This window comes from Erpetoichthys calabaricus, chromosome 2 (assembly GCF_900747795.2).
Source record: "Erpetoichthys calabaricus chromosome 2, fErpCal1.3, whole genome shotgun sequence".
Taxonomy (NCBI): domain Eukaryota; kingdom Metazoa; phylum Chordata; class Cladistia; order Polypteriformes; family Polypteridae; genus Erpetoichthys; species Erpetoichthys calabaricus.
Genome location: NC_041395.2, coordinates 260,682,751 through 260,706,066, shown reverse-complemented (window position 1 = coordinate 260,706,066; position 23,316 = coordinate 260,682,751). Strand labels below are relative to the sequence as shown.

Below are 23,316 nucleotides of genomic sequence, written 5' to 3'. Positions count from 1 at the left end.
CTTTTTATGTTGCACTTTGAGATTTACTGCTAATGTAAAGTGCCCCTATAAATAAAATGCATTATTATTATTATTATTATAGTGTCACTGGCCATTTTCAGCTTAATCTGGGGAATGTTCAGAATATTTTGAATTTCCGTTAAACCAGCAATCCTAACTGAAGAATTTTGGAAGAAATAGAACAGCTGCCTTAAGATGTTGTTCAGTTTTGTTAAATAAGGTACAGCAGCTGCTGCTGCTTGGGCACTTGCAAGGGCCAATCGGCGGTTTACACAGTGGCAGCTGACCAAGAATCCAGATGTTTTATCTTTAAGCAGTTTTGCCACATCTTTCTGTTTCCCAATCATAACAGCAGCTCCATTTGACCCTAGTCCAACCCAATTAGCAGTTTTCAATCCTAGAGTGTCCATAATCTCACTCAGTGTGTTGGTTATAGTCTCCGCTTTGCCATCAATCATATTGAGGGTTGATACAAAACTAATTCTGACCTCTTTAGTGACCTGGCAAACATAGTTAATGTAAACAATTAATTGTTTTATATCTGAGATGTCTGTGGTGTCATCACACAGAATACTGAAAAAATTTTCTGTGTGTATATTTTTCAGTATGTTACATTTTATTTCTGATGCTAAGACTTCCAGCAGCTCTTGCATTATTCTTTCAGAGATGTAATGTACATTTTTACCAACATTGAGATGTTGTAAAATGGAACAACCCATTTCTTTACACTGTTCCATCAGCTTTTCAAACAACGTTGTATGTGGCAACTCATTTTTTGCCAACCAATGCATGGATCTTAAAGGTCCCACAAAGGCATCTCTCTGTAAATTATTCAACACAGATACAGATCTTTCAATTTGACCGATTCCAGTTTGCTCTAGTACACATTTTCCTAAAAGGTCAGCAGAAGACTCAATGTGCATTTTACTTTTTTCATGGTCCAGCAAGCTTTCTTTTCGAATTCTTGTGCATGGCACGTTTACCCAAGGTAACTCCCTCCTTGGGGGGTGTTTGTTTGAATATTTTACGCACAATGAGCACCACATACCATTTTCTTTGACCATTAGCCAATTAAAATCTTTAAACCATTGTTTGTTTATGCCGGATAAGTGGTGCTTAGATTTATCAATTGGCAGAGTGTGTGCTGAAGAGATTTCCTGTGATGGACCAGCTTCTACAATGTCTTTGTCTGAAATTGCCACATCAGGAGTTGACGCTGCACCTTCATCAGTCTGTGACGTCTCTTTTCTGAAATAACTGAGCAGTGTTGTTTTCTGAACACTTTTATTGCTCATGTTGGTAAAACGTTTGAAAAAAATTAAATGTACCTATGAATAAGACTTTTGAGTGGGAACGTGAGAGCCTGTTGGATATTCAATGCACAATTGCACTACAGCAGGTACGCATTCTCGACATTTCCACTTTAATCTCGACATTTCTACTTTATTCTTGCCATTTATCTCGAGATTAAAGTCAACATATTGACTTTATTCTCATAGTTTGTCATTAAAGTAGAACATCGTAAACTAAACTTCATCTTAAAATGAATATTTAATTTACTAGATTTTTTCACAAACCCCGTCATAAGTTATGTAGCAACATGTCGACTTTAACCTTGACGTTTATGACGAGAATAAAGTGGAAATGTCGAGAATAAAGTCAACATGTCGACTTTATTCTCGACATATATTTTTTTTTTTCTTCACTTTGTCCGTATTTTTTTTTTCTTCACCATGGCCCTAATACGCTTCCGTACAAAACCATCAGCAATTCAGTGACAAAACTTTTGCTCAGGACACAGTGTGTGCAAATATAAGAACGGCAGATGGGGTCACTTTAAACAGGAACCACAGTTAGTGCTACAAGGATTTTTGCACACAGAACACACCTAATGCTTAAACAACTGTATATATATATATATATATATATATATATATATATATATATATACATACAGTATATTGGTTTGCTATGTACTGAACAAGAAGAGAGCTGCTGTACACTTAGCAGCACTATACAGACTGCACTGACGCTGAGAACAGAGACATCACTTCCAGACGCCCTTTTTCTGATATCTGACAGGCTGGTTCCACAAGACTATTTTTTACTTATCAGTCCTCCTCTTGCCCGCCCACCTCCACATCCTATTTGCTTACTCCTTGCTACTGTATTAAGCTGCTCCGCCTTCGCTATTACCATGTATACCCACCTCTCAAAACCCCACCTCCCCATACTCTGCTTGTGAACTCCACTCCGCCTCGTCCCCGCTATTAGCTTTAGCAATATTTGCCCACCCGCCTGCTCGTCCCTTGCCATCTCTGCAGATCATTAGATCTGCCTGTGCCTGTAGATCTACGGCTGTCATCTCACAATGTCATGCGAGATGACAGCCAGGCACTCAACTAAATTGGCCGGGTGAAGCGCCCGGCTAAAACACGCTAGGGAGAACACTGAGTTGCTTGCTTGGCAGAATCAGTTTGGGAAACCTTGAAATAGCTGACAGCGACCCTGGACATAATAATGATCATTACCAAAGAGGGCACATCAGCACTTCAGCATTGTGTAACACTTGACTCATCTCATCTCATGGGTGGAGTGGTGGCTCTGAGGCTAAGGATCTGCGCTGGTATCGCGAAGGTTCCCGGTTCGAATCCCTGTCACTGCCAAAAAGAGATCCTACTCTGCTGGGCCCTTGAGCAAGGCCCTTAACCTTCAATTGCTCCAGGGGCGCTGTACAATGGCTGACCCTGCGCTCTGACCCCAAGGGGTATGCGAAAACTAACAAATTCCTAATACAAGAAATTGCATAAGGCGAAATAAAGAACAAAAAAAAAATCAAAAAGATCACCCTGTCAGCTAGTTTGTGTGGTTATTGTTAATAAAATGTGTTTGTAATAAACCTCACAGTGGCACACTTAAAACCTTTGGCTGCAATCCACCCTTTGACACTGTGACCTGTGAATAGTCTATGAAGAGTTTGTAAACAAAGCAGGAAGTACTCAATCCCTCCCTACAGTGCAGAATGCTCATCAAGAATGCTTATAGAAAATTGGAGTGTACCTTGTTCTTGTTTTGTTCTTCTAGCACATATAAATATTTTTTAACAATAGTGAAAAAACAATTACAACACAAATTATGAACACAATTGGATGGACAGTTACATTTAACAAATTGTGACCACCAAGTGAAAACTCTCACTAGTGGTATGTGGAGATCTCCTTAATTTCTTCTACATAGGCAAGTATTTTACTTTATCAGTTTGTGTCTTACATTAGTTACATAGCTGCAACAGAAATATCCCAGGGCCCTTACAGTGGGTACTACCACCCCATGTTACATTATGAGTAGTCATGGCACATACAGATATAATATCTGTCTAAGCACTTCAGTGTAGATCTCTCCAAAGCTGATTTTTCATTAAGTAATGTGGCTGGTACAGAAACAAAACAGTACGATTGTCGTTACAGAGCGATGAGATGCATACATGGTGACTCTTTAAATCAGCAGTGGAGCACTTCATACATTGCAACCTGTATACCAGTCACCCATTGGAGTCCTTACTTCCAACAGCTGTCATGTCATTTTTCACCACAGTGGCATTCACGGTTTGTTTGTTCCTTTAATAAACCAATAATATACAGAAAGATATTATGATATACTGTATTTTAAACACTGATCATAGTGGTACACTTAAAACCATCGGCTACACCACCCACACTGGGCAAGTTTAAAGTCAAGAATCAACCTAACATGCACATCTTTGGGATGTAGGAGGACAACCGGAATACCTATACTAGGTAAAAGCATGTAGAAGTAAGAACAACACAGAAACTCCACACAGACAAAAACTGAGTGCAAGCTTCAGACCCAGAAAAGCAGCAGTGAGAAAGTCCATGTTTTTCTTTTAGTAAGATTTACTTAGTGCTACCTATTCTAGCATGATGTAAAAGTGTTGATACACATGTTGTCTGAGCTATCACCTTCTGTATTATATAAACTAGTAACTCAGGACATGCATTTTTATGCATACCAGTGCTTTAAGAAAGGTAGCAAATAGCTCACAGTGGCTGATCAAATTGTATGCATAACAACAAATTCTAAGGAGTGTTGTAATACAGGTAGTACTGCACCCCCAGAATTCTTTCCTTTCAACGTTGCAAGAATGTTGTTTTTCTTGAAGGTTTCATTACTAAGCAAATGAACAATTTGAAAATATGTGCCATACGTATGTATGTAATTTGCATTTTTTTTACCAACATTTTATTGAATACTCCCTTTCTATTTCTTATAAAGCTGTCAGCACAATTGTGGAAAAAAGATGCCACATCCTTGATTTTCAAGTTTGAATGAAATTTATCCAGATGATGCACATTACTTTTAATTTCTCTTTTGGTGCATATCTTCCATGCTGAAAACTGTCCCCTCAATTATGGCACACTATTCTTAGCTGAGTGGAATGTCTTAGCATGTGTAAATCTGTACTAATAAAACAGCAACCAGTGCCAAACATACAAATACAGACTTGAAGTGTGTATCAGTACTCTGAAGGCTACAACCCTTTCTTCTAAAAGCTAACAGAATCATGTGATGTTATATTATTAAATGTACATTATGACATATAATCTCATTATTATGACTAAGATGAGCTGGTATCACATACAGTAATTCACAAAGTCATAATAATCAGATAAATCAAAACTGAAATGTCAGATAACATGAGGACAGTTATGAAGATGCAAAGTCACAGAGCAGAGCAGTGCTGCTCCACTTTCTTTATTGTGGAGTGATACTAGCACATTATACAGGGCATTCTAATTGTGTCACGCTCATTAAAGGAGTTTACACTATGCTAGATTAAGATCTACATTATTAAAGGCCGCCAAGTCAGGAAAGCTGTGTTTACAGTAATAAACGGATTTGCACCAATCCTTGTAAGCAAGCACAACAACTTCAAGTGAACATTATTTATTGTAATAATTTGCTCGTAAGGAGGGCTGAAAAGAGGGTAGTGAAGAAGGCCCAAAAGAGACTCTACTTCCAGAGGGTGCTCAGGAAGAACAACATCCCTGAGAAACTGCTGGTGTCCTTTTACCGCTGCACAGTAGAGAGCATCCTGGTCTACTGTCTCTGTGCGTGGTTCTCTAGCTGCACAGTAGCACAGAAGAAAGAGCTCCACAGGGTCATTAAATGTCGCCCAGCAGATAGTCAGCTGTCCTCTCCCCTCACTAGAAGAACTACATAGTTCCTGTTGCCTCAGGAACGTCAAGAAAAGTCTTCAGGACCCATCACACCCAGGACATGCATTGTTTGAATGTCTGCCTTCTGGCAGACATTTCAGATCGATAAAGACTAAGACAAATAGACTGAGAAACAGTTTCTATCCTTCAGCCATCACCATGCTGAATGCTGCTAAGTGGTCAATCTGACCTAGTGCACCTTCATGTTTACAATATAATACACTCTCATGTTTACAATACAGCTCTAAGTTAACATTGGATGAGGGACAAGTGCAATATAATGTATGTATGAGTGGAAAACATTGTTCTGCTGTTATGGACTATTTTGGTACTTATTTTATTCCCTTTTTATTTTAGTTTTAACTTGAGTAATTGTGTTTTTTATTTTTTTATTTTTTTTGCACTGGAAAATTGCACCTAAAATTTCATTGTACAATGTCTCATTGCTGCAATGACAATAAAGATTTTGATTTGGATTTGAACATTCATCAAACCAAATAAAAAAAAAATCTTCACTAACATATCCAACATATTACCCTAAAATGTCACATTTCTACAGCATACTGAACCAGCTTACTCTTAATAAATACTGCCCTTCTTGTACACTTATTTGGCCATATTTATACCGTGGCAAATTAAGAGAGACTCTGTTCTTATGTAAATAAACATTTTGTTTATGAGGATAACAAATCCACATAGAATTTATATTTCCCTCTGATAACCTCAAATACTACCAGCGTCAGACTAATTCAGATTCACACCTTTGTATATGAGAAACCATTTTGACCCAAATGATGCTGTGCTTCAATCCTACTAACAGCACATGATCCAGATTCGATCTTGTAGTCTACATCGACTACAGACAATAGATGTGAAATGAAAGGTGGATAGGAATGGCTAAGGACTACATCTTTTAAAATATCAAGACTGACTGGAAAGTGGGGCAGATAATTAGAAGAGGTTCAATGAGTAGCTCATCATCTGGGGCCACAAGGGGCTATGTGTCTTAAAAACAGCTGCAGGGACAAGAGTTTTGACAGTGTAAGTCTCCTTCTGTCTTCATGGGTCCATCCCTGAGACAGCCATAGAAGAAGCAGTATATGAGTAGCCAAGATTAAAATCTACAGCCCCCCCGCCCCCGTCTTAAATGACCATTACTTTAGAAGGAACAGACTATTTGAAAATGTATTGTTGTTTAACAAGCTAACTTGTGAAGTTAATAAGGGTCTTTATATTTATATCCAAAACAACTACTTTTGAAGTTCATATACCTGTATAGCTTGAGAGTGTAACAAGTAAAATGAAGGTCAGACTTAAGTATTTAGAGTACAATGCACCATACTTTATTTATATAGAAAGTGTACCAAACAGGAAGAAAAAAGTTTATTTTCAAAATGAAAAAGAATACTGACTAAACATTCCAGATAAACTTTTTGTGTCTAAACTTTATATATATATTTTTTCAGAGTAGAAGTAACCTTTATAAACTTTTCTCCAAACAATTACAGTAATCCCTCGCTATATTGCGCTTCGCCTTTCGCGGCTTCACTCCATCGCGGATTTTATATGTAAGCATATTTAAATATATATCGCGGATTTTTCGCTGCTTCGCGGGTTTCTGCAGACAATGGGTCTTTTAATTTCTGGTACATGCTTCCTCAGTTGGTTTGCCCAGTTGATTTCATACAAGGGACGCTATTGGCAGATGGCTGAGAAGCTACCCGGCTTACTTTTCTCTCTCTCTTGCGCTGACTTTCTCTGATCCTGACGTAGGGGGTGTGAGCAGGGGGGCTGTTCACACACCTAGACGATACGGACGCTCGTCTAAAAATGCTGAAAGATTATCTTCACGTTGCTATCTTTTGTGCAGCTGCTTCCTGAAACGACATGCTGCACGGTGCTTCGCATACTTAAAAGCTCGAAGGGCACATATTGATTTTTGATTGAAAAACAAACTCTGTCTGTCTCTCTCTCTTTGTCTGCTCCTGACGAAGGGGGTGTGAGCTGCCGCCTTCAACAGCTTTGTGCCGCGGTGCTTCGCATACTTAAAAGCAGCCCTATTGATTTGTTTGCTTTTCTCTCTATCTCTGTGACAGCCTGTGCTCCTGACACGCACTCCTTTGAAGAGGGAAGATATGTTTGCATTCTTTTTAATTGTGAGACGGAACTGTCATCTCTGTCTTGTCATGGAGCACAGTTTAAACTTTTGAAAAAGAGACAAATGTTTGTTTGCAGTGTTTGAATAACGTTCCTGTCTCTCTACAACCTCCTGTGTTTCTGCGCAAATCTGTGACTCAAGCATGACAATATAAAAATAACTATATAAACATATGGTTTCTACTTCGCGGATTTTATTTCGCGGGTGGCTCTGGAACGCAACCCCCGCGATGGAGGAGGGATTACTGTATAACGTTTGTATAAGAATATAAAGATAAGATACAACATAAATAAACTTGTGTTATTTGAAGCCAAAAGCACATAAGTGCACCAGAGAAAAGGAAAATCCAGAGCACAGTTGCTTTATAGTAACTTAATAATATATTGGGCACGAGGAGAATGTCTGTGGACAAAATACACATTCATTTTGCTAGCAGGTGAAGAAAAGGGCTGGTAAATGGAGTGGTAAATGGCAACTACCTACTCATTTGAACTAGAATGTAAATGTTTCTTTTTTTTTTAATTTGGTCCAAAAAAACTATTCTAAAAGTTTCAAATACTATAGAGTCAGTAAAAAATGGATGGATGGGTAGATAGATGGAGAGAATTTGTAGCTAACTCTACAGACTGAAAAAGCTATCTCAGTTATCTTAGGCCAAATGCTCAGTATGCCTCTAAGAAGATGACCACTGCCGACCTCACTAATGCATTGCTGTACATGGGCTTTGTTTGGCCGTTTTTCTGAGAAGGATAAGCCACATTGAAAGACAGCCTCCTTTCTGTCTTGAAACAGCTTTTAACCTTGGTATGTCCACTATGGCAATGGAGGAAACTTTAAGCTTAATTGAAATTCTTAAAGATACTAGGGGGCTTCGCTTGCCAACCCCTGGTATTGTGAATTTACAAAGAGCGTGATGTATGAATGAGATATAGCATAGTGTGAAGGTGTAGATGACGCATATAGGAAGCAAATAAAGTTGTCCATGTCCAAAAACGGGCTCAGAGAGGTAGATGCCAACTTTGTCTATGGTTTGTCCTTGTGATTTGTTGATGGTCATGGCCAAGGCAGGTCTAATGGGGAACTGTCGCCGTTTAAGTGTAAAAGGTAATTCCAGGTCAGAAGTTGTAAGGTAATTGTAGGAATTAGAACAGTATTGTTAGCATGTGATTCTGTAAGAAGTTTTGGTTTAATAACATTGTGTGGCATGGTGTTGACGACTAAACGTGTACCATTGCATAAACCCTGTTTAGTGTTAAGGTTTCTTAATAGCATGATTATTGTTCCATTTTTAAGGCTAAGATTGTGTTGTGGTAATCCGGGTGGGTTAATAGTGTTCAAATATTCTAAGGGGAAATTAAGATGGTCATTGTCGTCATCAGAGTCAACTTTGTCAGAGCTTAGAAAGAGCTGTGCCACTCCAGGAAGTAATGAAATGACCTGGTTATTAATGTGATCAACATTAATATTTTTTGGACATAATATAGTTCGTTGTGTTAAAAGGGGTATTTGGTGTAATGAGATTGTTGTTCCAAATATCTCCGTAACTCTTTTGAAAGCAATGCCAATTGTCTGCGTATTTTAAGGTGGATTGAAGAATAGCCGAGTGCATGGCATGTGGAACAATAGCTAAGCACTGTGTAAAATCTCCTCCTAATAAAAGTACCTTTCCTCCAAAGGGAATATCATTATTCATCAACGTTTGTAGAAGTTTATGAATGGTGTTGAGTAAGTGACTGGATGCCATTAGATGCAAAAGCAAATGAACTATTGTAGGATCTAATGCAGTTTATAAAGTTTTTACTTTCAGGTACTGCGTTAGTTAGAAGCTTCTGTAGATATGCAGGATATGAATGTAAAGGAGGCAGTCAAATTTGACCCTTTTGACAATAACGTGTAAATTCATTACTTGTATTGCCAGTTGTTTCTTTAGGGAAGTTAAGTGAATGACAATGATTGCAAATGACATTCATTAATCCCAATGAATTTTAATGAATAGTGGACTCATTATTGAACGCATTGTGAGCTAACTGGCGCAATCGTTTAGCAGGTGTCTGTCGTTTATGTCCTTGACGTGTATGTTTTGTCTGTGCCGTTTGAGAGGTGCGTCGTTGTATGTGCAGGATTTGGGACGTGCTATTCTGGAGCTGTAATCGATTTGCCTGTGCTGTGTGAGAAGCCCGTTGCAGTTTACGGCGTTAATTGTTTGTATTGAGCCTTGCCCGTTTTTGTATGTCGTTTAGTCGTCCGACATGTTTTTTTTTTTTTTCATGTGGGTTCGTGTGTTTGGTCCCGTCACTCGAGCCGTATCGTTTTGTACCGGTGAGCGTGAATTCATGACTTGTTTGTTCTTCAGCGTTAGAAATATGGATAAGTAATAAGGAGGATCGTACTCACTGTTAATATGGAGCCTTTTCTGTGGTTGAACGGTTAATAGTGCATCAGTGTAATGAGATCGACCTATGCTGCATAATTTGAATGTGTTCAGATGATGTATATTTAATACGGACGGTTCGTTCAGTAATGGGGCTTTGTGTCTCATTTCTTATTTATTTTAGTGTGGTCGTGGGTCCGAGCTGTGCCACTCCAGGAAGTAATGAAATGACCTGGTTATTAATGTGCTCAACATTAATATTTTTTGGACAGAATATAGTTCGTTGTGTTAAAAGGGGTATTTGGTGTAATGAGATTGTTGTTCCAAATATCTCCGTAACTCTTTTGAAAGCAATGCCAATTGTCTGCGTATTTTAAGGTGGACTGAAGAATAGCCGAGCGAATGACATGTGAAACAATAGCTAAGCACTGTGTCAAATCTCCTCCTAATAAAAGTACCTTTTCTCCAAAGGGAATATTATTAATCATCAACGTTTGTAGAAGTTTATCAATGGTGTTGAGTAAGTGAGTGGATGCCATTAGATGCAAAAGCAAAAGAAGTATTGGATGTAATGCAGTTCATAAAGTTTTTACTTTCAGGTACTTCGTCAGTTAGAGGTTAATAGTGCATCAGTGTAATGAGATCGACCTATGCTGCATAATTTGAATGTGTTCAGATGACGTATATTTAATACGGACGGTTTGTTTAGTAATGGTGCTTTGTGTCTCATTTCTTATTTATGTTAGCGTGGTCGTGGGTCCGAATCCTGCTTTTTGTGTATGTTTCGTGTGCTATGTCCGTAGTCTGTCCCGTTTTGTGTCCAATGGGTTTGTGTGGCGCTCGCGTCTGACTTCTTTTTTTTTTTTTGTGCTAGGGGGCGTTGCCTCATTTGTGTGTCGTGGGTCTCAATTCTCTTCTTTGTGTGTGTTCCGTTTCGCGTCTGACTCCTTTTTTCTGTGTGCTATGGGCGCCTCATTTCTTATTTTACGTTGCTTTGCATCCGGTTTCCGTTGCTTGGAAGGGGGGTTTTGTGGGGGCGCTTGTGCAGTACGTCTTTTGCGGCTACGGCCCATGGCCGGATGTCCCTGCGTCCATCCGGTTTACCATTCTCGGTTAGTAATATGGATTTCCAGCAAGTGTATGCTAAACGCAAAGGGTAGGATGACTGATGATTGAATGGATGAATAGACTTGCATGTAATTTGCAAATGTAAATCTTTTTTATTTCCTCCTTCCGAGAAACAGTAGCACAGTAAAAATATATACAGTACTTAAACATATACAGATTGAAAAGCATGAAATTACTTTATGGGCTACTCATTTATTATTAGTCAAACTCAACCTAAATTAAGTAAGATACCTAACATGTGGCATGTCAAAATCTTAACTAGAGGTTTTTATCTCAGGGTTTCTCAATCTGGAAAATCATTTTTTAAATCTGCACAAAACTGTATAATGTAAGTCTGATAAAGTAAAAACGACCTTCTGATACTTAATGAAGTCACTAATTAGGGGTTAGCAGCTAGAAAAGCTTTAGGGACTACTAACTTCTTTTAAAAGATCAACATAAAGAAACCTAAGGTCAATTTGTTTTTAAGATCCTACAGTATGTGGCTTTCCATTTTCACAGTAATTCTATAAAGTGTCTCTAGGTACCCGGAGCCTCTTTTAATACATTGATCCATCTCATATTAGCTAAATGTCAAACAATATAAGCAACATTTATTTCATAATTTCTTAATTTCCTATATATATATATATATATATATATATATATATATACTATAATATATATATATATATATACATATACACACACACACACACACACACACACCATGATCACTTGCTCACCTACTAGCGACCGGAACAGTCTGGTTTTACCCCTAAGAAGTCTACCATCGAACGCATCCTGGCACTGAGGATTGTCATGGAGCGCAAATGTGAATATCGGCAGAGTTTCTTTGTAGCCTTTGTCGATTTTCGCAAAGTGTTTGACTCAGTTGATTGAGCTGCCCTGTGGGACATCCTGAGGGTTCGCGGGATCCCCTCGAGGTTTCTGGATATCATGGCCGGCCTGTACACTGGTACTGTGAGTGCTGTGCAGAGTGGAGGCAGGACCTCTGCATTTTTCCCAGTTGATTCTGAGGTTTGTCAGGGGTGTATTCTTGCTCCTACTCTGTTCAATGCTTGTATGGACTGGGTGTTGGGCAAGGTCATGGGGTCCAGCGGCTGTGGGGCATCTGTTGGTGAAGAAAGATTCACAGATCTTCACTTTGCTGACGATGCTGTGATCTTCGCGGAGTCAATGGAGGCTCTGATCGGGGCGCTCGAGAGACTGAGCGAGGAGTCCGAGTGTCTGGGCTTGCGAGTGTCCTGGATAAAAACCAAGATCCATGCCTTTAATGACCTCTTGGTCACAGCCATCAGCAGTGTGTCTGTTTTCGGGGATAGTGTTGACTTTGTTGAGAGGTTTACTTACCTTGGCAATGACATTCATGTCTCTGGTGACTCTTCCTATGAAGTCAGTAGGCGGATTGGGAGAGCATGGGGGGTCATGAGGTTGCTGGAAATGGGTGTGTGGCACTTCCGATATCTATGCTAAAGGATGAAGGTCCAAATCTTTAGAGTCCTGGTGCTTCCTGTCTTGCTATATGGTTGCGAGCCATGGACGCTATCCAGTGACCTGAGACAAAGACTAGACTCCTTTGGTACCGTGTCTCTCCGGAAAATCCTTGGGTACCATTGGTTTAACATTGTGTCAAATGAGTGGTTGCTCATGGAGTCCCGAATGAGGCACATTACCTGCATTATGAGGGACCATTAGTTGCGGCACTACGGACATGTGGCGCGTTTCCCTTAGGGTGATCCGGCTCGTAAGATCCTTGTAATATTGTTGGGGACCCGAGTGGCTGGACCAGGCCAAGGGGTCACCCACGTAACCCTTGGCTGTGGCAGATAGGGGGTCATGTCTGGAGGGTGGGACTGGACCTCGTGTCTGCCTGGGGGGTTGCAAACCGGGATCCTGAGTTGTTTCGTCATGTAGTGGGTGCGGCAACGTGCATGCTCCCCAACTTGACTGACTGACTGACTATATACTATGGAATTGCACTCTGCTGTTTATTTGTACAGGCTTTATAATCTCTATGTGCCTAAAAACATGAAATTTGGCAGGATGGTGCACCATGGGCAGTAGGTATCCACTAATAAAAGGACATTTTGATATACAGTATCAATATTTAGGGGCAACCCCCACCCCCAAACAACATTTTGGTACAGTGCTTTGATCTAAAAGTTGGTATCGATACCAAAGTCATAATTTTAGTACCAATCCAGCACTAGTCAAGATTTTTAGCAGATTTTAGTTTTGAATAAATCAACTTTATATCATCTTTGCAACGTTATCGAATACCCTAATTTGGTGAAGTCCTTTAATACAGAGTTCTGCTGCAATCTCTACTTAAAAGTAATGCACACTATTTTATGGTTAAAAAGGAAAGTAAGGAAACAGAAAAAAAAAATCTCTACTTGCCTGCTGCTTTCATTATGTGCTTGTTCTAAATGCTTGAAAATATCATGAAACAGTTTGCAGCTGGACTTGCTGTTAATTTCATGACCATAGCCTCTCTTCCAAAATTGCTTTAAGTCACTGGAGTATTCTAGAATCTAGTGTCAAAGTGTATATATAGAAAGAAAAAAGATCAACACTGCAAAATTATCTGTCAAAGAAAAAAAATATATAGCAGAGAAACATAAAAACATTTTCATTAATATTTTTATTAATACTGTATATGCACCACAGTTTTAAAGTATATACTTACCTTAGCATCATCTTTGTCAAACAAACTGCACCAGGGAGAGTCTATATTCTTGACTGCTAGGTCATAAGAACACATAAGAAATGCAGCCTCAACCAAATCTACAAAGAAGAAAAAAATATTTTGCAAAAGTTTAATTATTGTACATTATTAAGGAAAAATAGTGTTTCTGAAGCTAAACATCATGCTCCCACTTACCAAGGTGTGATGCATAGTTAGGGTTAGGGCATCTTTTATGTATCAGTTTTCAACAACTATACATGGGACCAAGTTTCTGCCCAGCACCTCTACTGCAAATGCTGCACAGCTATGTATCACCTCTTTAAGACCTCCAACCACTACCTTGATCTTTGTTACATTTACCTCCCAAGCAAGCTTTCCATTTCTATATCTTTTCCATCAATACCAGTTCACTTTTACTGACATGCAAAAGTTGCCATGATAATCCTTCACCTATTTCTCTAGTCACCGCCTCTATCACTATCACAAAAGGCAAAGGACTCAAAATGGATCCCTTTTATAACCCCACCTTCACTGTCTGGAATTAAAGTGTATGTACCTCATTGACATTACCACAGATACTAATCATTCAACCACAACTAAAATGTTCTAATGCCCAACACCACCTACTTAAAACACATAATGCATAATTCAGAAGTACCCTCAAATATTTTAGCAAAAGTTATGCATTTTGAGCATACAAATGGATAACTTACATGTGTACACATGTAACGTGTGATTTTTTTTTTCCCGTTTCCACGGGCATTTTTGAAGTTGTTTGCCTTTGATCAGAATTTGTCACTATTACCTTCTGTTATGTCATTTTTTTTCTCTCCATTCTACATAAAAATATAACATTAAAAATTTTTCTTGTCACCACTACAAAGTACATGGGGTAAATAACATTAAAAATATTTTTGGGTGGAGTACTACTTCTACTTTCATATGATTTATTCTCTAGCACTTTCTTATCCACCTTTATTACCTGCACCAAAATATTGATCACTCAATATAAACAGTGCTCCAAAGGATTACCTTTATCATCGTATAGTGGAATAAGCACACTTATTTATTTATTTATTTATTTTTACAATCTTCAGATATCCTCCTTCACATACAGTCATGTTGCTTGCATATGTTTGTCAGCTATCACTGACTTCTGGTCCTTTGCAATACCACTCCAGATGTGTCCTCTTTTTTCTGTCTGTGTGTTTTTCAGCATTTTTACAATCTCCTCTTTTGAGAAAATACAGCTCAGTCCTTTTATTTTCTTACAAAAGCAGCTTTTACACATTTATTTTCCTCCTTCAACTGCTTCTCCATATACCATTTCCAGGTGTCACTAATTCTATTACTATGTATGACAATATTCCTGTCTGCATTCTTCAAGCAATTCACACCTACTACATCCCATTTTTCTTTGGCCATCTTCCTCGTGACCCTGAACACATTTCTCTTTTTTTTCTCCTCATTCTACATATTACTTACAAATACCAATTTCTTGGCTTTTTGCACTCACCACTGCTTTCCTAGCATTTTGTTTCCTTATAGATCACACTGTCATTTTTCCCTTTTTTCTGTCACTCCTTACAGCATCTCCCCTTTCCTCAATTGCCCTCTCTACCTACTAGCATTCCACTGTGTCCTTATGGTCTTGACAGTCCCTTTGTCCAAATGCAGACGACTTATGTTTTCAACTTGACATTCTTTATTGCTTCCCACATGCAATTCACACCTTATGGCTGTGAAACCTTATTCGCTCTTGCTACCAATGTTTGAGTCAAGCGTGTGAGTGGGCATGTTCATTTGAATATACTAGACATTGGATAAAACTTCATTGGATAAAATTTTGCAATACAAAATACTGCCAAAACGAAGTATGACATTGTATCGTATATGGTATGACATCACCGCACATGAAAGTAGGCTGGAACAGCAGGTTAAATTTTTCACACACACACAACTAATTTAGTGAATCGCATCCTCAGTTGAGTATGGCAAATTGCAATATTATTTCATAAGTACACTACTGCATCCACAGGCTTGTTTTCAAATCAGACTCTGCTGGGACCACCAAGGCACAAATTTATCATTATATCGGAACAGTTTTCATGATACACTCAAACACTACTTGGACCAGCATGCTGCAGGTACTGCTGCTGTCATGAGTCTCGGATATGAGAACAAGCGCCTGAGACTTTGATTTAGTTTTCACTGATACTGATTCAGAAATTTGGCAGAATACAGCAATAAGGAATAATACACCAGTAGATCTGACATTGCACTCAACAGCAGTCCTCTAGCATAGCAGAGGCAGAGAGCAGCCAAATACCCAATGCCTGGTTTTCTGGTCATGCATATGTCTGTCTATGATGTACCGGTACTCAGCGAGTGAGCTACTTACTGCGCCCAGCGAGTTACTGCTGTAACTTGATATTATAGATTTCTAGGGTCATTAAGGTCATGTGTACAGAGTACAGTGCAGTTCCTACCTGCATGTGCTAATCAACATGCAGTACATCTTGCATTACTGCAGGCAGATATTTTATATCATTAGTGTTGTAGTCAGCAGATTATCCTTAAGATGCAATGGGTAAATGCACAATTGACTGCGACCTGTCACATACGCAAGATGAGCTAAGAGTATGTATTCCCAGAAATATTCGTGATACACCTTACAACCCTGGGAAGGTTCAATAATACAGGCGGAGACTCTCAGATCATAGGTTAATAAAAGCCCTTGCAGAAGATAAATGGTCCTCAGTGGAGTGCCAGGAGAGAGTGTGTGACAGTGGCAGACATTCTGGTGCAAGAATATCTGTGGCTAATTACTAGTTGGTATATAAGAACATAAGAAATTTGACAAATGATAGGGGACCATTCAGTCCATCTACTCCGTTTGTGTATCTAATAGCTGAGCTGTCCCAATTATCTCGTCCAGATTCTTCTTAAAGATTGTTAAGGTGTCTGCTTCAACTACAGTACATGTCTCTGGAGTCCAACTATTTGCATAAAGGAGTGCTTCCTGGCTTCAGTTTTAAATGCACTTCCCCTTAATTTCCACATATATCCTCAAGTATGTGAATCCCCCTTCAGCTGAAAGAATGTTGCTGAATCTACTTTATCAGTGCCGTTAAGGATTTTAAATACCTGAATTATGTACCCACATAGTCTCCTCTGCTCTAAACTAAAAGGTTTAATTCTCTGAGTCTGTCAGAGTAGGACAGGTCCTTAAGTCCTGTGATGCACTTGGTTGCTCTCCTCTACGCAGCTTCAAGTGCTGTTGTCTTTCCTGTACCATGGTGGCCAGAACTGCATACAGTATTCCAGCTGTGGTCTTACGAGGGCATTATATAGTTTGAGCATAACGTCCCTTGACTTAAATTAACAGTTTTTACAATATAACCTAACATTTTATTTACCTTTTTAATTGCTTCTGCACATTTCTTAGTCTGGTGTCTGATATTTTATAACAGCAGGAAGGTGCTACTTCCCCAAGTATAATCTTTCATTGTTAAAGAAATACTTCCGGTCTTGGGCTTAACTGTCATTTGGTTTGTGCCTGTCAATCTGGGTGTTCTTCACAACATTTAAGATTTTATTTTAAAACAAAAAAAAAAGTCTTACAAAAACCACATGTTAAAATGTGTGTGTTAGCATACTGATTTGAATGAGGCACAATACCTACATTGTGAATGAGCGTCAGTTATGCCACTACTGCCATGTGGCGCAATTCCCCAAGGGTGATCTAGGTCGCAGGATGCTCATTGTTGAGGACCCGAGTGGCTGGACCAGGCCAAGGGGGCATCCATGTAACATCTGGCTGTGGCAGATAGACGTTAATTTTTGGAGAGTGGGACTGGACCGCATGTCTGCCTTAGGCGTTGCTAATCATGATCCGGAGCTGTTTCGTTGTGTGGACGCTGCATGCGTCCCAATCTGACCTGACCAGTTTGAATATCTAATATTAAGTAACAGCATATAGTACATTTCTTGTATGAAGATTTCATAAATTTATAATATTGCATCTTGAAGCCTGAATTGCAATATGAATTGTATAGCGGGATAAGAGTATTGCCTTATGCTTAGGATATGCTGTATAAATGAGATAAATGCCAATCACAGGCAAATTTGTTGATGTTTAACTTAAGTGTCCATGTACAGTTATCGGTGTTGTCCGATTCTTTCAGTAATCAGCAGGTTATCCACATTAGAAGTAGATTATCCAATAGAAACAGTAAATTGTATTGATTTTAACAGCGTAAGCATTCAGATGTAGATAGATAGATAGATAGATAGATAGATAGATAGATAGATAGATAGATAGATAAATAGATAGATAGATAGATAGATAGATAGATAGATAGATAGATAGATAGATAGATAGATAGATAGATAGATAGATAGATAGATAGATAGATAGATAGATAATGCACTATACGATAGATAGATAGATAGATACTTTATTAATCCCAAGGGGAAATTCACATATACCAGTTATGGACAGCAAGGATTTAAAGGAAATATGTACTGCATTACCATCTATTGGTTGGGAATGGTAAGGCAAAACCTAAGTCAAGGAGGTATTAAAAGTTATCAATTCAGAGGGAGGTAGGGACAGAAAAAAAAACAACTCTGGATAGGGTCTCTGTCCATCACATGGCCCACTCATGCTCTGGCCTACATTCACGTGGTAAATTTGAAACAGCCAGCTAATCTAACATGTACATCTTTAGGTATTTGGGAGAAAAATCCACCTAGAACGAGAAGGGTTGTGTAAACACCACACAGACAACAGAGCATCTTTCAGGCAGCAGCACTAACCACTGTTCTGCATTTTTATAAATGCAAAATAATAAACTTACACTAAGAGGTTTTACATAAATTATATGAACTTAATTTTTGTCTTATAGTTTTACCAGGTGTAAGGTCACTGCTTGGAATCTGTAGTCGTTCAGACATTTTCTCCAGGACACTCATCATCTCAGGCTTTGATTTAAACAGATCGACCTCCATCAAAGCTGTCTTGTTTTCTTCTATATCAACCACAAACTTCCTGCAGTGCTCAAAGAACCTCATGAGTTCATCATTTACTTCAGGTTTACAGTTCACTTCTACATAAAGAAAAGACAAACACAATGAATAAAAGGTAAGACTTTACAGATGATAAAATTAAATTACAATATTATTTCAGTCGATTTAAAGACTTTTACAGATTGAACCTTAAAATAATACAAAGTATCAGCATGAAGTACAATACAAATTATTTAAATACATTATTGAAAAAATACCAACAAGAGCCACCAAAACAAACCAAACAAGTCAGGAAAAAAATACACACAAAACAGATTAGTAGTTAAAGTTGCCACATTCATACAGCATGTTGAAAAGACACCCTAAAACGTAAACACAATGTAATGCCACAGTTTTTCTGTAGTTAAGATCTCACCAGAGAAGTAAATAAAAAGTTAATTGACAGGCAGCTTACCAGCACATAGTAGAACATTTGGCTCTGACCATTTGTTAAATCAGATGGCAAGACTGTGTACATGATGAGATCAAAAGCAGTCATGCATTGTGCATGTACAAAATTAACAGGGGAAGAGGTATCCATAAAAGTGGTGCTCATTGAGGCACAGCGTTTCAAACTGTTGCAAGAGAAAGTCTGTTCTATGGATTGGCAATGGTAAATAAGGTAACTGTTATACAGTATATACTTACCAGCATGGAAGAGCAATGGACCGGCATTCCATCTTGAGTTCCTAAATTCACCTAATGCTATAAATGGTACGGTAAATGAAAAAAGTTCTGACACTTGTACCAAACACTTCTATTTCCTTATTCAAATTCTGGCAAAACACCCATCCTTTTACTTTTATATAAACAAATCACACTATACTCGGGCAACAGCACATTGTTCTAATTAATTTATGTAAACCCATGCTTTTCATTCCTTGCAGAATGCAATTGAAATGTTAAATCGAAATATCATATAATTCAAAGAGGTCATTGGGTATTGGAACTTTCGGAAACCTCTGTATTGACAATTGTCTATGCATTCTTTTTTATTTACAATTTAAAAACTTTGTTAAAAGGAAACTGCCCAGTTCCTATAACCACCTGTCAATATCTACTCACTAATATATTTAATAATGAGAACATTGGTAGTATCTCTAGTACTTATATCAACTAATTCAGGAGCCTGCACCTCTGCAACAACGGGAAAGGGACATTTCAACTATTATCTCAGACAAGAAATGTAACTCAATCAGTCATTCATAATACCTACTCCTCAATATGTGCAAATCATTGTCTTCATCTTAAAATTATACATTTCAAACATATTTCAAGGTTATACCCAAGAACTGACCTTGCTAGATCATATGTTTTAGGATTAATCTAAACTAAGACCATTCATAAATCAATTGTAATTTAACATAATACTACTTGTACATCTTGCTCTGAAGGAAGAATCTTAACCCCACCCTCTGTGAGACAGTAATGTTAATTATATTACCTAAAACTAGAGAGAGAGGGGAAAAAAAGCTTCTCCAGAGAAGAACACTGGCAAGAATTAAATTTATTCTAAAATACAGTATGCCACTGCCTCCAACTAACTCTCTTACAGTGAGCCTTTTATTTACACTTGTAGCTGTCTACATTGGGTAGAGGTGGGGATTTAAGTGTTGAACAGGAATGTTTTATTATGTGATATTTATATTCAGTAATGCTTATTAGAATAGAAATGCATTAATTATTCAAACTGCTTGTCCCACCTCCTGGCTAAAGCCATTCTGGCATATAGCAAATCGTAACAGTATTGGGGAATGGAGATGAAAAATTAAGAAGAGTACTATGGTGACTGCTTTATGCATATCAGTCCAAAGATAAAGAATGATTACACAACCATGTAACTTTTAAATGAAGACAGACATGTGCTGAATCTGATATGATGTTGACGGTATGGCCAAAAATCCATATAACAATAGATACTGGTGTAATGTATTTGTATGTACTTTTCAGACTAAAACATTTTTTTAGCAAAATAACAAATGTTCTACTGATTAATTGTGCACATTGGTATGTGGCTTATCAAAGTTATTTTTAACACTCTGCTACTCAAATAAATTTGATTTAGAAGTATAGGTTTTTACCTACTTACTCACACTGCCAATCAAACACTACACAAGACACAGCTGCTTCTTGTCCTTCCTTCATGTTTGTGTCAGGTCCTCAATCAGGCAGAAATGCACAGCACTCTGAGTAATATACGTAGCCACTTACGCATGAGGTGTCCATATTTCAAAATTGCTTATGTACGTTGCAGTAAACCTACAAGTCAATGAAAAGCAATACTAGTATTTGTAAATACCCAAGGGGGTCTTCTTTCAAATAAATCATAAGTTTACATGTTGTCTGCTTTCTTTCATTAGTAATATATGCGATTTGCGCAGGTATACTTCAAGGCGAGTAGCATGTCACAACTGAGTGAATCTGATTTTATCAAAGATCCCACTTACTTCAGTGGGAGCCACATACAGTGAAAGGCTCATTATCATTGGATAGCCAAGTTTCAGCCCATTTTATAGTTGTCTATGAGTGGGCATTCATAGTATATGTCACATTTTTTTTTGATTCAGGTGCCGCGGCGAGTGGCAGCCTTTCCAGCAGCTCCGTGTACGACTTTACATTTCTACCTTTTTCTCTATTTCTCTGATCACTCCTACCGCTTTCTTGGCTGGCTGGCATCCAACATCTGCAATAAGATGCTGCAGATGTTCTATCAGACGGTTGTGGCGAGCGCCCTCTTCTACGTGGTGGTGTGCTGGGGAGGCAGCATAAAAAAGAGGGACGACTCATACCTGGACAAACTGGTGAGGAAGGCAGGCTCTATTGTAGGCATGGAGCTGCACAGTTTGACATCTGTGGCAGAGCAACGGGCGCTGAGCAGGCTCCTGTCAATCATGGAGAATCCACTGCATCCACTAAACAGTATCATCTCCAGACAGAGGAGCAGCTTCAGTGACAGACTGCTGTCACTGTCCTGCTCCACTGACAGACTGACGAGATCGTTCCTCTCCCACACTATGCGACTCTTCAATTCCATCCGGGGGGTAAACGTTAATATTATACAAAGTTATTGTCTGTTATACCTGCATTTTTATCACTCTTTAATTTAATATTGTTTTTTATCAGTTTGCTGCTGCTGGAGTATGTGAATTTCCTCTTGGGATTAATAAAGTATCTATCTATCTACCTATCTAGAAGATAGGACATAAATGGCATCTTTACACATCATTACGCACAAAGAGTCAGATCATAATTTTAATTCTTTTAAGAAAAACAGGTTTGATGATGTTTTTGACCCTACTCTTGATTTGCAAGTACTACTTTTAATATAACCAAAGCATCATGGCATGCAGTTTTACGGTTCAAGTGTCGTGGATTCAATTACCATTCCTGCAGACTGTCTGCTGCGCATACACCCTGTATTAGTTTATTGAGCAGTGCTCTTTCTGTTTCAACTTAAGAATATAGGAAGTATTTCAGTGCATACCTGTGATTACTGTTAATACTATACTTGAGTCTTTTGAAGTTTCATTTAAGGATCCGCCCTTCATTTGAATGTCACTGCATCATGCAACTCACGTCACTATATCATGAGCAGATAAGAGAATAAAAAAGGAATTTTAGCTAGTGGCTTGTTCATGGTATAAAAAAAAAAAAAAAACACACACACACACATACCCCCTACCATGCAAGGGATCAACTGTGCCATACGCAGGTTGAGGTGGGTTTATAAAGTGCATGGTTGGTGAAGCAATGCATTAGAAATGAGATAAAAACAAAAAAAAAAACCTTGCATTCCTTTGTTGATTCTTTCAGTGGTGGGGGTTAGGCGGATTATACCTATGAACAAGTCTCATATGCTCACGAACTGGATGGCCTCCTGTGACTCAAAAGTGCCTGAAAAACACTGTCTATATCACTAGCTCTGCACTCAGGACTGCTTGTTTCCTGCCCTGTGCCCAGGGTTTCCAAAAAGGCATTTTCCCCTCCCAAGTAACCCATCACTGGAAGAATCTGGTATAAAATGTATGTACAGTATGTGCTTTGTCTATTCCAGACAGGAAAAGCAGGAAAAAAGGAGTAACAACAAGTAAAATAAATAAAAACGCACTGAACTTCTGTGAGGCAAACTGCAACAGAAGGCAAGAAAGGATGTGAGAATTGCAACATAAAACCCCCAATGTATTGTAAAAATTATAAGGATTCGATGTATCTAGTAATAAGCAGAAATTGTTACAAGGGCTGGCATGAAATGTAATTTGGAGAGTAAACGTTTAGATAAGTGCATAATTATACATATACTTACAAACTGTTTACTTGTTGCTTCAGAGTTACAGTATGTGTAGTTTACGTGTGTTTGTGTGTATATATATATTCCCTAAACAAAAGTGTACTGTATAACAACTCCAGTACTTGACATACTGTAGCTTTTACATTGTATTAGATATTTTAAGTAGTCTATAGATGATTTAAAGTATACTGGAGGATGTGCACAGGTTATATGCAAATATTATTTTATACTACCCATGCTACCTGTCAAAGACAGGTAATGGAATAATTAAAAATATTTGCTATCTCTTGCCCTACGTGTACGTTCAGCGCATTTCCTCTGTATTTGTGTGTATGTGAAGATCTCGTCACCAATTTTCTATCTCTCAAGCTT

General features: G+C 38.4%; 1 protein-coding gene across 1 annotated transcript in view; it reads right to left on the bottom strand.

Moving 5' to 3' along the window:
* The window catches only part of minpp1b (multiple inositol-polyphosphate phosphatase 1b), a 72,751-nt gene that overhangs the window by 29,905 nt on the left and 19,530 nt on the right, over window positions 1-23,316 (bottom strand). Inside the window, exons 2-4 of the mRNA XM_028795420.2 lie at window positions 18,503-18,697; window positions 13,587-13,684; window positions 13,298-13,431 (exon numbers count right to left, since the gene is read on the bottom strand). Of these exons, the coding sequence (XP_028651253.1) occupies window positions 13,298-13,431; window positions 13,587-13,684; window positions 18,503-18,697 (427 nt within the window). The remainder of the gene's footprint in view (window positions 1-13,297; window positions 13,432-13,586; window positions 13,685-18,502; window positions 18,698-23,316) is intronic.